The sequence below is a fragment of the Chlorocebus sabaeus genome, chromosome 11, assembly GCF_047675955.1.
Source record: "Chlorocebus sabaeus isolate Y175 chromosome 11, mChlSab1.0.hap1, whole genome shotgun sequence".
NCBI classification, from domain to species: Eukaryota; Metazoa; Chordata; class Mammalia; order Primates; family Cercopithecidae; genus Chlorocebus; species Chlorocebus sabaeus.
This window is the reverse complement of record NC_132914.1, coordinates 3,184,026-3,199,169: the sequence shown is the minus strand read 5'-3', so window position 1 is coordinate 3,199,169 and position 15,144 is coordinate 3,184,026. Positions and strand designations below refer to the sequence as shown.

The following is a 15,144-nucleotide window of genomic DNA, read 5'->3' as shown; positions in this document are numbered from 1 at the left end:
GCATGAGCTGCCACGCCCGGCCTGTGTTAATATTCTCTTTCCTTCATTTTAACTTAGTTATTGAATAGCAAGCCTAACCACAAGCAAGCCTGGTTAATAAATCAACACAAACAGAAAGAATTCCTACAGGAAAAAAAAAAAAGTGGAGTAACTCTTTTTCCTCCCATTTTTCTCAAAGAAAATTTCCTATTTGCTTGGTACAAACAGGAGAAACCCTAAACACACATCTTGAAGAAACACAGAAACACTCAAGTGTGGCAGATGAGAATGCCCACAGAACACCATTCTCTTGGACAATTTTCCAGTTACCAACCAGTAAAGGCTAAACTGAAGATACCTGCTGGGCATGGTGCCAGGAGCCTGTGGTCCCAGCTACTCAGGAGGCTGAGGTAGGAGGAGCACTTGAGCCCAAGAGTTCAAGGGTGCAGTGAGCTGTGACTGTGACCCTGCACAGCAGCCTGAGCAACAGAGCGAGACTCCATCTCAGATAAATATAGGTAAGATAGACAGATAAAATAAAAATTAGCTGAAGAGAACTACAAGGCCTTACAACACTGCACAGTGTACACAAAGAGAATTTGCTGGCAGTATGTCCCATCTCACTCACCTTTATTTATGGACACCAAAAAAACCTAAACTAGGAAAGAGACATTAGTAGGAAAACTGACAAAATTCAAATAAGGCCTGTGAATTAGTTAACAGTATTGATTATATATTAATTTCCTGATTTTGATAATGTGGCCATGGTTATGTAAGATGTTAACATTAGGCCAGGCACAGTGGCTCACGCTTGTAATCCCAGCACTTTGGGAGGCCAAGGCGGGCGGATCACGAGGTCAGAAGTTCGAGACCAGCCTGGCCAACGCAGTGAAACCCCGTCTCTACTAAAGATAGAAAAATCAGCTAGGCGTGGTGGCAGGCACCTGTAATCCCAGCTACTCAGGAGGTTGAGGCTGGAGAATCACTTGAACCCGGGAGGCAGAGGTTGCAGTGAGCCGAGATCACGCCACTGCACTCCAGCCTGGGCAACAGAACTAGGGTCCGTCTCAAAAAAAAAAAAAAAAAAGAAGATGATGATGTTAACATTAGGGGAAACTTGGTGAAAGGTATAGAGGGATTCTCTAATATTTTTATAAATTTTATGTAAGTCTAAAAAGATTTTTTAAAGTCGGGTATAAAAAATATTAGTGATGAATCTACGTGAAGGGCATAGGTTTATGGACTGTGCTTTCTTGCGACTTTTCAGCAAATTTCAATTTTTTCTTTTCTTTTTCTTTTTTTTTTGAGATAGAGTCTCGCTCTCGTTGCCCAGGCTGCAGTGCAGTGGCATCATCTTGGCTCACCGCAACCTCCGCCTCCTGGGTTCAAGCGATTCTCCTGCCTCAGTCTCCCGCGTAGCTGGGACTACAGGCAAGCACCACCACGCCTGGCTAATTTTGTATTTTCAGGAGAGACAGGGTTTCTCCCTGTTGGTCAGGCTGGACTTGAACTCCCGACCTCAGGTGATCCACCTGCCTCGGCCTCCCAAAGTGCTGGGATTACAGGCATGGGCCACTGTGCCTGGCCAAATTTTTTCAAAATAAAAAGAGAAAAAAATAAAATAGACATTTCGGTAACTTTTTTTCATCGTTGTGGACTGACTACCTTTAAAAAGCCCGCTGCTACCAGGCGCAGTGGCTCATGCCTGTAATTCCAGAACTTTGGGAGGCGGACGTGGGCAGATCACTTGAGGTCAGGAGTTCGAAACCAGCCCAACCAACACGGTGAAACCCCATCTCTACTAAAAATACAAAAATTAGCCAGGCATGGTGGCCCACGCCTGTAATCCCAGCTACTTGGGAGGCTGAGGCAGGACAATCACTTGAACCCAGGAGGCGGAGGTTGCAGTGAGCTGGGATCATGCCATTACACTCCAGCCTGGGCAACAGCGCAAGACTCCGTCTCAAAAAAAAAAAAAAAAAATTCCCATTGCCCTTTAATCTACCACCTAAATTACGCTCACACAGTATTTCTAGGGAATGAAGATGGCATGAACAATGAAGAAATTTGCTAAAGATAAGTAACAGAGAAACTTCGAGCATACTTTAAAACATTCTCCATTGCTAGTCTAGTGCTATACCCAACAGACCACGCTGCCAAGTGCTTTGAAGCACTGAATAATGTTACTAATGACCCTCAAGAATCTATGATTATTTGGCACTCTCAACGTTCCTGTCAACTTCTCTCAGCCTGTTAAGAGTAAATTTTTTGAGCTGCCAGTAACACAAAATCCATTGCCACTAAACAATCAGAGTGTTTCTTGCAGCTTCCTACACTGTGCCAGATAAGGATGCTGTAATCAGCACTCAACTGCAATTTGGCCACTGATGCAGGAGGCTAAACAGGCTCCTTCTGTGGTACTGGAGAGAGTAAACACGATCCTTGCCAGGAAAGCAGCAGGATAAGACTTGCAAAAGTAAAGGCTGTGAGCAGCCCATTGCTTTTCCTGATAGTAACTTGAGTGAAGGCTTCCTTTACTGACCACCGTATTGCTTCGGAACATCACAAATTATTACTATTATTTATTTATTTATTTATTTATTTATTTATTTAGAGACAGAGTCTCGCTCTGTCGCCCAGGCTGGAGTGCAGTGGCGCGATCTCGGCTCACTGCAAGCTCCGCCTCCCGGGTTCACGCCATTCTCCTGCCTCAGCCTCCCGAGTAGCTGGGACCACAGGCGCCGCCACCACGCCCAGCTAATTTTTTTTGTATTTTTAGTAGAGACGGGGTTTCACCGTGGTCTCAATATCCTGACCTTGTGATCCGCCTGCCTCGGCCTCCCAAAGTGCTGGGATTACAGGCATGAGACACTGTGCCTGGCCTATTTTTTAGACTTAGAAATTAGATATAGTTATCTTCTTTCATTAATGCAATAAATGCCAGTGTGCAGTGATAAAAAGGCCAACTTGGCAATTTATTTTAGAGAAATTCATAATTGTAAATATTTAGTAATTAGCTGCTGCATGAAGTTAAAATAATTTACAAAAATTTGGTTCAACTCAACCTATTAGAAATAAATGTAGTATGTGTGATACTGGGAATTACTCCAAAGGTATTACACAGGAAAGATAAAGGAAATAAAAGGTTTACCTCAAGAAAACAACTACAAAAAATAATTTTTTATTCTTAAATCTAGTTATGCATGCTTATTTGAAGATTGACTAACATCCTTTAGAAGAAAAACTGTAGGTATGATTATGACTTTTACTTAAATTTACTACTTAAAAATCAGCAAGTTGGACTTCATCAAAATGAAAAACTTTTGTTCGGCAAAGATACTGTTAGGAAAATCAGAAGACAAGCCACAAACTAGGGAAAATATTTGTGAAACATATATCTAAGAAAAAATTTATATTTAGAATCTAAAGAACTCTTACAGATTTATTAAGACAAACAACCTAACTAAAAATTGGAGCTAGGCAAGGTAGCTCATGCCTGTAATCCCAGCACTTTGGGAGGCTGAGACGGGCAGATAACTTGAGGCCAGGAGTTGGAGACCAGCTGGGCCAACACGGTGAAATCCCGTCTCTACTAAAAATATAAAAAATAAGCTGGGCATGGTACAAAAAATAAGCCAGGCGTGGTTGTCCGTGCCTGTATTCCCAGCTACTCAAGAGGCTGAGGCAGGAGAATCACTTGAATCTGCGAGGCGGAGGTTGCAGTGAGCTGAGATCACGCCACTGCACTCCAGCCTGAGCAACAGCGTGAGACTCTGTCTCAAAAAATAAAATAAAACAAAATAAAAATTGGGCAAAAAGCCTAGGCAATATAAGGAGGCCCTGTCTCCAAAAAAAAAAAAAAAATCTAATTAGCCAGGTGTAGTGGAGTGCTCCGGCGGTCCCAGCTCCTCAGGGAGAATGAAGCAGGAGGATTGCTTGAGCCAGGAAGGTCAAGGTAAGTGTGTATTGAAACCACAACACGGCCAGGCACAGTGGCTCACGCCTGTAATCCCAGCACTTTAGGAGATAGGAGGATCGCTTGAGCCCAGGAGCTCAAGACCAGCCTGGGCAACATGGTGAAACCGTCTCTACAAAAAAAAAATTATCTCGGCTTGGTTGCGCATGCCTGAGTCCCAGCTACTTGGGAGGCTGAGGTGGGAGGATTGCTTGAGCCCAGGAGGTTGAGCTGTCATCATGCCACCACATTCTAGCCCAGGGTGAGAGAGCAAGACACTCTAAAAAATAAATAAATAAATAAATAAATAAAATAACTGTAAGTAGAAAAAAGAAGTATCTGCAAAGTCTACAGGAATAGAAGAATTCCAGAAGGATATACACAAACTATTAACAATAGTTACCTCAAAGGTAGGGTGTTAAAAAAAAAAAAGTATTATTCAAAACGGATGTTTTTGAGTTTAAAAAGAGTACTTATTAATTATCCCGGGCCATCAGCTGACAAGGGTAGCAGAACAGGAAAGCTTGCCATCTCCCTTAGGCTTTACTTCTGTAATTTCATAGACCCAGTCACCAATCGTTATTCCCTTTCAGTTTATGGACATTTAAATTTTGCACTAATAATCTGTTATTGACATACTGATGTTTATACGGTTACTATAGGCAACATTTCCAATCCAAGTGCTTCTAACAGCCTAAGAAAGTGCTTTTATGCTCTAAATGAAATTGGGGAGAAAGGAGGAAAGTACAGTCCAGAGACCATCTACAGAACAATGTATCTTTAGAATCCAAGTTTTTTTGCTTTTGTTTTTGAGACAGAGTCTCGCTCTGTCACTAGGCTGGAGTACAGTGACGCGATCTCGGCTCACTACAACCTCTTCCTCCCAGGTTCAAGCGATTCTCCTGCCTCAGCCTCCGGAGTAGCTGGGATTACAAGCATGTGACACCATGCCCAGCTAATTTTGTATTTTTAGTAGACACATGGTTTCTCCATGTTGGTCAGGCTGGTCTCGAACTCCTAACCTCAGATGACCCACCCGCATCAGCCTCTCAAAGTGCTGGGATTACAGGCGAGAGCCACTGTGCCAAGCCTATGATTTTTGCATTTTTAAAGGGTTAAAAATATCTGAAGAATAATACTTTGAGACATGTGAACATTATATTAAATTCAAATTCCAACCAGATGCAGTGACTCATGCCTGTCATCTCAGCACTTTGGGAGGCCTAAGTGGGCAGCCTGCTTGAGGCTAGGAGTTTGAGACCAGCCTGGGCAACATAGTGAGAATCCCGTCTCTACAAAAAATTTAAAAATTAGCCAGGCGTGGTGGTGCACACCTGTAATCCCAGCTACTCAGGAGGCTGAGGCAGAAGGATTGCTTAAACTCAGGAGTTCAAGGCTGTTGTGGGCTACGATTGCACCACTGCACTCAGCCTGGGCAACACAGTGAGAACCTGTCCCCCCTGCCCAAAAAGAAATTCTCACTGTGCAGGAAGTAATGAATAAAAAGAAAAAAATCTTCAAATTCCAGTGTCTATAAAGTCTTATTGAAACAGACACATTCATTCACTTACCTATTATCTATGGCTGGTTTTGTGCTACAACAGGAAAACTGAGTAATGAGTAACTGGGACAGAGACTGTGTGGCCTACAAAACCAAAAACATTGGGTTAAGACCTTCGCAGAAAAGGACTACTGGTCAGGGATGGTGGTGCATGCCTACAGTCCCCGCTGCTAGGGAGGCTGAGGCGGGAAGATGGCTTAAGTCCAGGAGTTCAAGACCAGCTTGGGCAACAAAGCAAGACCCCTATCTGAAAAAAAAAAATTAAAAAGAAAAGGTCTGCTGACCCCTGGCTTGGCCTATATTAGTTCAAACTAATCGTAAGTCCCCATTAGAGACGTCTGCTGTGTGGTTACAGCATAGTTCCCAGTACAACTTAACCTAGTAAAGCCTCAAATTTCCTAATTTACAAAGTGAGAACAATGACACTTAACTCAGAAGGTTATTGTGAAGATTAAATGAAACTTGGCTCATAGTAAGCACTCAAACTGCAACTGCTATTATATCTTTTTTTTTTTTTTTTTTTTTTTTGAGATCGAGTTTCTGCTCTTGTTGCCCAGGATGGAGAGCAATGGCACGATCTTGGCTCACTACAACCTCCGCCTCCCATATTCAAGCAATTCTCGTGCCTCAGCCTCCCAAGTAACTGGGATCACAGGCATGCGCCACCACACCCAGCTAATTTTGTATCTTTTGTAGAGACGGGGTTTCACCATGCTGCCCAGGCTGATCTCGAACTCCTAACCTCAGGTGATCTGCCCGCCTCCCAAAGTGCTGGGATTACAGGCATGAGCCATGGCGCCCAGCCTAGATTTTTTTTTTTTTTTTTCTTTTAAGAGATAGGGTCTCGGGCCAGGCAGAGTGTCTCATGCCTGTCCAGCATTTTGGGAGGCCAAGGTGTGAGAATCACTTGAGGCCCAAGTTCAAGACTGGCCTGGGCAATATAGGAGACCCTATCTCTTGAAAGAGAGAACAAACGAACATGACAGACCAACAGACCATAGTGAGACAGGGGGTCTCACTATGTTGCCCAGGCTGGTCTTGAGCTACTGGCCTCAAGTGATCTCCTTCCTCCTGCCTCAGTCTCTGTAAGTGCTAGGATTATAGGCTTGAATCACCATGCCTAGGAAGATTTTTGTTTTACGATACTTCTTAATACTACAAATGAATGTATTACCTTAATCTTCACTTCAGTGAGAAGACTAATGATTTCATCCTAACACTTTATCACCTTTCAAAAGCTTCTGCATAATCTTTCGAATGCTGGAAACCCACACATTTCTAAGAATGTCCCCTGTATTTAAAAAATCTTTAGGCTGGGTGTGGTGGCTCACACCTATAATCCCAGTACTTTAGGAGGCCGAGGCAGGTGCATCACCTGAGGTCAGAAGTTCGAGACCAGCCTGGCCAACATGGCAAAACCCCGTCCTTACTAAAAGTACAAAAATTAGCCAGGCATGGTGGTGGGCACCTGTAATCCCGGCTACTCAGGAGGCTGAGGCAGGGAGAATTGCTTGAACCTGGGAGGTGGAGGTTGCCGTGAGCCGAAATCCTGCCACTGCACTCCAGCCTGGGCAACAGAGCAAGACTCCAAAAAAAAATATTTAAAAGTTCAAAACTGTATTGTTATGGAAACATTGTTAAAATGTGTTGTGACTCTGCTAGTTGCACTTAAGTACAGTTCCACTTAGTGAATACTTAATACTGCCCTCCAGGAATTATATTAAATATATATTATCTAATTTTCACAATAACCTTGACAAAGTAGGCACTATAATCTCATTTTACAGAGAGACACAAAACTCATAGATGCTCTAAATGAATTTGGCGAGAAAGGAGGTAAACTCCTTTCATATGAGTTTCATGTCTCTCTGTAAAATGAGATTATAGTACCTACCTTATAGATTTATTGAAATTTCTTCCTGCAAAGCTAAATAGCAATAATTTTATTTTTCCAGGAGCATATCTGAAAAATATTTCTTGCGTTCTTGTTATAGCCTTATTTTCTTTTTTTTTTTTTTTTTTTTTTTTGAGACGGAGTCTTGCTCTGTCACCCGGGCTGGGGTGCAGTGGCCGGATCTCAGCTCACTGCAAGCTCCGCCTCCCGGGTTTACGCCATTCTCCTGCCTCAGCCTCCCGAGTAGCGGGGACTACAGGCGCCCGCCACCTCGCCCGGCTAGTTTTTTGTGTTTTTAGTAGAGACGGGGTTTCACTGTGTTAGCCAGGATGGTCTCGATCTCCTGACCTCGTGATCCGCCCGTCTCGGCCTCCCAAAGTGCTGGGATTACAGGCTTGAGCCACCGCGCCCGGCCTATAGCCTTATTTTCTACACATCGCGGGAAAGCAATTTTGAACTTACAACTATAGCTCATATTCTAAAGGTCAAACAGTTGATCAATGAAAGAGCCAGAATTCAATCACAAGTCTCACTCCCAGTCTACCTGAATGTGTTAAACCGCACGATTGAACACATGTATTAAAATGGTCAGCAGAGGCAGGAATTTCTCTGGTATTTCAATATGTTCATTAAAAATGCCAGTTGACTTGCTATTTTTAGGTAGAACTTTCAAGCCAGTGAATGGATTTTAAAGCAGTCCTGGGGAGGAGTGCCCTGAATAATGACATTTAGGTCAACCATACTGCATATACAATGGTGATCCCATAAGATGATAACACTACATTTTCAGCCAGGCACAGTGGCTCACGCCTGTAATCCCAGCACTTTGGGAGGCCAAGGCGGGTGGATCACTTGAGGTCAGGAGTTCAAGACCAGTTTGACCAACATGGTAAAACCCTGTTTCTACTAAAAATACAAAATTAGCTGAGCATGCTGGTACACGTCTGTAATCCCAACTACTTGGGAGGCTGAGGCAGGAGAATCGCTTGAGCCTGGGAGACAGAGATTGCAGTGAGCCGAGGTCGCGCCACCGCATTCCAGCCTGAGCAACAAGGGTGAAACTCCATCTCAAAAAAAAAAAAAGAAAAAAAAGTATTGTCATTGTATCTCTGCTATGTTTAGATATGTTTAGATACACTAACACTTTTTTTTTTTTTTTTTTTTTTTTTTTTTTTTTTTTTTTTTTTTTGAGACGGAGTCTTGCTCTGTCGCCCAGGCTGGAGTGCAGTGGCCGGATCTCAGCTCACTGCAAGCTCCGCCTCCCGGGTTCACGCCATTCTCCTGCCTCAGCCTCCCGAGTAGCTGGGACTACAGGCGCCCACCATCTCACCCGGCTAGTTTTTTTTTGTATTTTTTAGTAGAGACGGGGTTTCACCATGTTAGCCAGGATGGACTCGATCTCCTGACCTCGTGATCCGCCCGTCTCGGCCTCCCAAAGTGCTGGGATTACAGGCTTGAGCCACCGCGCCCGGCCCAATACACTAACACTTACCATTGTGTTCCAGTTGCCTACAATGTTCAGTACAGTAACAGGCTGTGTAGTTTTGCAGCCTAGGAGCAACAGACTGTACCACAGGGCCTCGGTAGGTAGGAGGATATCCCATCAAGGTTTGTGTGCGCTCAGTGATGTTCACACAGCACACGTTTCTCAGAATGCATCCCCACCACTAAGTGGCAAATAACTGTACAGAGTGAAAGACTCATCAGATTTCATCATGTTCAAACTGATAACAATTTCAGATCATTGTGGAAAGAGCTATTAACAAAGTATGTTTCCTGACTCAGTTGACAAATAGGTTCACCTTGTCCAAATCCTAAATGTCAGCATTGGAAGGCCATATTTTTACACATACTGACACACCAAGAACACATCTGGCTGGAACAAAATATTGCTTCTGAGAAAAGACACATAAAGGTCATATGAGAACTGTCAGAAAAGAATTCCTTTGACACCTATCCTTCCTTGTCTAGGGAGAAATGGTAGTATTCTAGGCTCAGCTGTCTTCTACTTGAAAGATGGCCACAATCTGGAGCTCACTTAACTGAAGCCAGGGAATGAACATCCATTTCCTAGGAGGCCCATTTAGCAGAGACACAATCGGAGCAGGGAGAATTGCTTGGGGAGAGGAAGGCAATGAGAAGGAAAGGCTGGCCACTGATTTGAGCATTCACAGAGCCCCGAAGAATGCAGCAGGGAAAACTATTTTCGAGTAAACCCCTCCTGATTTTGCATGTACCACATAGCAAAAGCAAAAAGCATTCTTTCGAGTGAACTAAACAGAAAGGCTATTTAAGATGTATGATTTAATCCAAAGGTTAAAAGAATGCATTTATTACTTGTAGATTCAAACAGACATTACTCAGAACTTAAGTTCATTCTAACTCTTGCCCAATTCTCCCTTCTCAGGGGTTACATTTTCTCTCTTCGGGAATGTTTTTTATTTTCACTATTTCTTATTTTTATTTCATTTTATTTTATTTTTCAAACGGAGTTTCACTCTTGTCACCCAGGCTGGAGTGAAGTGGCATGATCTCGGCTCACCGCAACCTCCGCCTCCCAGGTTCAAGCAATTCTCCTACCTCAACCTCCCAAGTAGCTGGGATTATAGCTGCACACCACCACGCCCAGCTAATTTTTCTATTTTTAGTAGAGATGGGGTTTTGTCATGTTGGCCAGGCTGGTCTCAAACTCCTGACCTCAGGTGATCCACCCACCTTAGCCTCCCAAAGTGCTGGGATTACTCGTGTGAGCCACTGCACCCAGCCATAATCAGTATATTATTATCAATTATATGCACAAAGGGCATCCAGAGTATCTGGAATCAACCTTAAGATAATGTGTGAGAAAAGAGGAGGAGACGGGAAGCCAAAGCCTACATTTTACTTCTGATGACATCATTTTACTCATCACATAATCTTAGGTATAACATAACATTTCTAAACCTTAATTTCCGCATCTACAAAATGCAGATGACACCTGCACTTTGCTTCCTTCAGAGTTATAAAGCTCAAAAGAGATCAAATATGTGAAAGCACAATGAAGTCTGCAAAGAACACAAATATGTTAGCCATTATTATTGAGCTTTTTTTTTTTGAGACAGAATCACACTCTGTCATCCAGGCTGGAGTGCAGTGGTGCGATCTCAGCTCACTGCGACCTTCGCCTTCCAGGTTCAAGCAATTCTTCTGCCTCAGCCTCCAGAGTAGCTGGGACTACATGCGCACGCCACCATAACCGGCTAATTTTTGTATTTTTAGTAGAGACAGGGTTTTGCCATGTTGGTTGGGCTGGTCTCGAACTCCTGACCTCGTGATCTGCCCCCACTCCCCTTGCCTCCCAAAGCACTGGGATTACAGGCATGAGCCACCGCACCTGGCCTATTACTGAGCTTTTTTATCTTGACAGATCTTGTGTGTGTGTGTGTGTGTGTGTGTGTGTGTGTGTGTGTGTGTGTATTTTTGTTGTTGCTGTTTTTGAGACAGACTCTTGCTCTGTCACCCAGGCTGGAGTGCAGTGGCGCGATCTTGGCTCACTGCAACCTCCATCTCCCGGGTTCAAGCAATTTTCTTGCCTCAGCTCGTGAGTAGCTGAGATTACAGGTGCCTACCACCATGCCCAGCTAAGTTTTGTATTTTTAGTAGAGGTGAGGTTTCTCCATGTTGGCCAGGCTGGTTTTGAACTCCTGACCTCAAGTGATCCCCCATCTCAGCCTCCCAAAGTGCTGAGATTACAATCGTGAGCCACCCCACCCAGCCTACTGTTTATATTTCTAAGAGAAATCATGGCATATGGACAAACCACCGACCGGAACTTCTTAGATGACTCCAGCTCACAAGGTCACACCACAGTGGGAAGCAAGCCTTCAATTGTCTATCACTTACAAAAGGCCAGATAGGGCTTAAGTTCCAGCACCAGCCAATCCCTGTCATCTCCAGGGAATCTATATTATAAAATGTCTAGACTCAACAAAGGTCCTGAGTGTTGTTTCAAATTTCACTGCCAATTTTCACTAAATATTTCTGATATAAGAAAAATAGGCCAAGCCTGGTGGCTCACACTTATAATCCCAGCACTTTGGGAGGGTGAGGCAGGAGGATCACTTGAGACCAGGAGTTCAAAACCAGCCTGGGCAACATAGTGAGACCTTGTCTCTACAAAAAAAAAAAAAAAAAAAAAAAAATTTAAAAAAAATTTGTAGTTAATAATTTTTCTATTTTGTTGAAAATAAACCTGCCTCATGATAAAACAGTTACATAATTCCAAGAAAAAAAACCACAGAAAACCTAAAAGTTGGTTGTTATCCTTACATTGAAAGGCAGCAATACAGAAAATTCTATCAATGTATCTCATCAAAAACATTAAACAGACAGGCGGGGGGGCTCATGCCTGTAATCCCAGCACTTTGAGAGGCGGAGGCGGGCGAATCACCTGAGGTCAGGAGTTCAAGACCAGCCTGACCAACATGGAGAAACCTTGTCTCTACTAAAAATACAAAAATTAGCCGGGCATGGTGTCGCATGCCTGTAATCCCAGCTACTCAGGAGGCTGAGGCAGGAGAATCACTTGAACACAGGAGGCAAGTGAGCCAAGATCGCGCCACTGCACTTCAGCCTGGGCGACAAGAGCGAAACTCCATTTGAAAAAAAAAAACAAAACACATTATTACACACAACCTGAAGCCAAAAAAGAGAAAAAAGCAAGAGACTCCCTCTTAGTAACAAATGAGTTAAGCAGTGATAGAAGTTGCACTAACATTACAGAGGGCAGGAGAAACACTTGGTGACTCACACACTCCCCTTTGATGTCAATTTTACAATTTAGGGCCAAGTGCAGTGGCTCAGGCCTGTAATCCCAGCAGTTTTGGAGGCCGAGGCAGGCAGATCACCTGAGCTCACTTCGACACCAGCCTGGGCAACATGGCAAAACCTCATCTCTACAAAAAATACATGAAATTAGCCAGGCGGTGCCACGCACCTGTGGTCCCAGCTACTAGAGATGCTGAGGTGGGAGGATCACTTAATCCAGGGAAGCGTAAGTTGAAGTAAGTTGAGATCGCCCACCACATCCCAGCCTGGGCGACAGAGTGAGACCCTGTCTCAAAAAAATAAACACATAAAAATAAAATTAAATGAAAATAAAATAAAATAAAATTTAAAGAGCTAGTTTCTTTCCGAAGAAAAAGGAGGGAGGCTGGGCACAGTGGCTCACGCCTGTAATCCCAGCACTTTGGGAGGCCCAAGTGGGCAGATCACCAGGTCAGGAAATCGAGACCATCCTGGCCAACATGGTGAAGCCCCGTCTCTACCAAAAATAGAAAAATTAGCTGGGTGTGGTGGCGTGTACCTGTAGTCCCAGCCACTCGGGAGGCTGAGGCAGGAGAATCGCTTAAACCCGGGAAGCAGAGGTTGCAGTGAGTGGAGACTGCACCACTGCACTACAGCCTGGCGACAGAGCAAGATTCCGTCTCAAAAAAAAAAAAAAAAAAAAAAAGGAGGGAAAAATCTCCTGGTTCCAATTTCAAAGCTAATCCCCCACCCTCCCCTCCTTTTTTTCCCCCAAAAATCTGAGTTATATCAAACATCTGGTACCCATGAAATTTACTACTTTAAATTCATAGAATTAAAACTGAGCACCCACAACTGAACAAATATTTTCTGAGTTCAACCAGAGATGCTGAATACTAACTTTACCTCCCCTAGCACTTACACCTGCAAATGTAGTTTTATTCCTCGACTTGGAAAAAAAAAGCACAGTGAACAAATTTCAGAGTGCAGCTATCACCTCAATAGAACTTGATGAAAAAGGAAAATAGGGGTTCTTTATCCCCAACAATTTTGGGACAATTTTTAAAAATGGTTTTAAATTGTTTAAATATCTACTAGTGTAAATATCAAACTAAATCTTTACACGTCAAATTATTTTGTTTGTTTCTGAGACAGAGTCTCGCTCCATTGCCCAAGCGCGAGTGCAGTGGCACGATCTCGGCTCACTGTAAGCTCCGCCTCCCAGGTTCACACCATTCTCCTGCCTCAGCCTCCCGAGTAGCTGGGACTACAGGGGCCCGCCACCATGCCCGGATAATTTTTCATGCATTTTTAGTAGAGCCGGGGTTTCACCGTGTTAGCCAGGACGGTCTCGATCTCCTGACCTCATGATCTGGCCATCTTGGCCTCCCAAAGTGCTGGGATTACAGGGGTGAGCCACCGCGCCCGGCCAAATCATTTTTTTTTTTTTTTTTTTTTTAAGGAGACAGGATCTCTCTGTTGCCCAGGCTAGCAAGCTCAGTGGCCCATCACAGGAGTTTGGAACTCCTGGGCTGAAGGAATCCTCCCTCCTCAGTCTCTAGAGTCGCTGGAACTACAGGCGCACGCCACCGTGTCCGGCCACAGTGTTTTTTTTTTTTTTTTTTTTTTTTTTTTTTTTTTTAGAGATGTGGTCGCACTATGTTGTCCAAGCTGGTCTCGAACTCCTGAGACCAAGCGATCCTCCTGCCTTGGCCTCCCAAAGTGCTGGGAACAACAGGCGTGTTCCACCGCGCCCGGCCCCAAATCTTTGTCTTGATAATGCAATAAAAAGCGGAGTATACAGTTGGTGGGTAGGACTTAAATCCTCAGATGACGCCAACGTTTCTAACCAAGGATTTCAAACGGCTCCCCATTAACTTCTCATTAACCTAGCGAACAAGAAAGTGACAACGCTGAGATTTTGGATCCTTTTTCTTTCCCAAACTCTGCCCCTGGCAGAGAAAGAGGCGCACAAACAAGGGGTGTGGCCCACTGGCAAATCAGTCAGACCGTCCCGAATCAGGGACGAATACTGGAAAGCAGAGAGGAAAAAGAAGTTTCGCGTTTCCGCTCCTGGGACTCTGCTCCAGAATTCGGCGTTACCCGTCCGAAGCGGCGGCGTCAGAACAAGTCACTAAACATCACCCGCACCGCCTCCCGGGAGGGGCTGGGTCCCGTCTCGGCGGAGACACGGCCGGGCAGTGCGAGCACAGCGGGGCCACCCCGTCTCCCCCCAGGGAGACCCAAGGCCCAGAGGGGCCCACGGAGCCCGACACGAAAACTCCAAAAGTTCCTGAGCAGGGACCTGAACCAAAGGTCTCTGCCCACGGGGCGGGCTGTAGGGCCGCCGCTCCGCTTGAGACAGGGGTCCCCACACGGGAGCAGGGCGAGGGGTCGCCTCCCGCCGCCGAACCCAGTCCCTGCCTGGGTCTCCGAGTCCCGTGTCCCGCCCTCTCCCCGCAGGGCTCCCGGAGAGGATCTCCGCCTTCTCGCTTCGCCCCTCCGCCTCGCTCAGGAGGAGACCTGCCACGGCCCTGTCTGACCTGTCGCCGCTGGGACCGAGCCGGCAGCGCGAAGCCTCCATGCCCGCCGCCGAGGAAGCCCCCACCACGTACACACTCTTCTCTGCGGTCGCCAGAGTGGCTCGGCTGGCACGCCGCCGCGTCCCGCCTCCTGGCAACCGCGTTCCACACCGTCGCCGCCGCCGATTGGTCCGTGTGCTCGTGGCTCCCGTCTCATTGGCTACTGCCGGGGCAACGCTGCGGGAGGGTTGCTAAGGGGCGGGAGGCGAGCGGGAGTTAAACGCGCCTGCGCGGGGGTGGGGTGGCGCGAGTCAGGGCTTGGTTCTCTGGAGCGCCACGCGCGTCCGGGACTGAAGGGCAAGAGTTTGTTTTTGCCTGGGCCTCGTCCGCCGCGCGGCCAGCGGGCGAGTCCGGTCAGAGGAGCCGCCCATACCCCACCAACCGCCAC

The 15,144-nt window shown here is 45.5% G+C and overlaps 1 protein-coding gene across 2 annotated transcripts in view; it reads right to left on the bottom strand.

Moving 5' to 3' along the window:
• The window catches only part of TULP3 (TUB like protein 3), a 50,143-nt gene extending 35,309 nt beyond the window's left edge, over nt 1-14,834 (bottom strand). The window contains exons 1-2 of one of the 2 annotated variants that reach the window (XM_073020389.1): nt 14,718-14,745; nt 5,506-5,579 (exon numbers count right to left, since the gene is read on the bottom strand). Coding sequence is in view for 1 of the 2 variants with exons in the window: in XM_007967246.3 (XP_007965437.1) it covers nt 14,718-14,758 (41 nt within the window). In the remaining variant the exon portion in view is untranslated. Of the gene's footprint in view, nt 1-5,505; nt 5,580-14,717 lie in introns of both variants that reach the window. The other variant, XM_007967246.3, reaches the window with a different exon arrangement.
• Between the last annotated feature and the right edge of the window lie 310 nt (nt 14,835-15,144).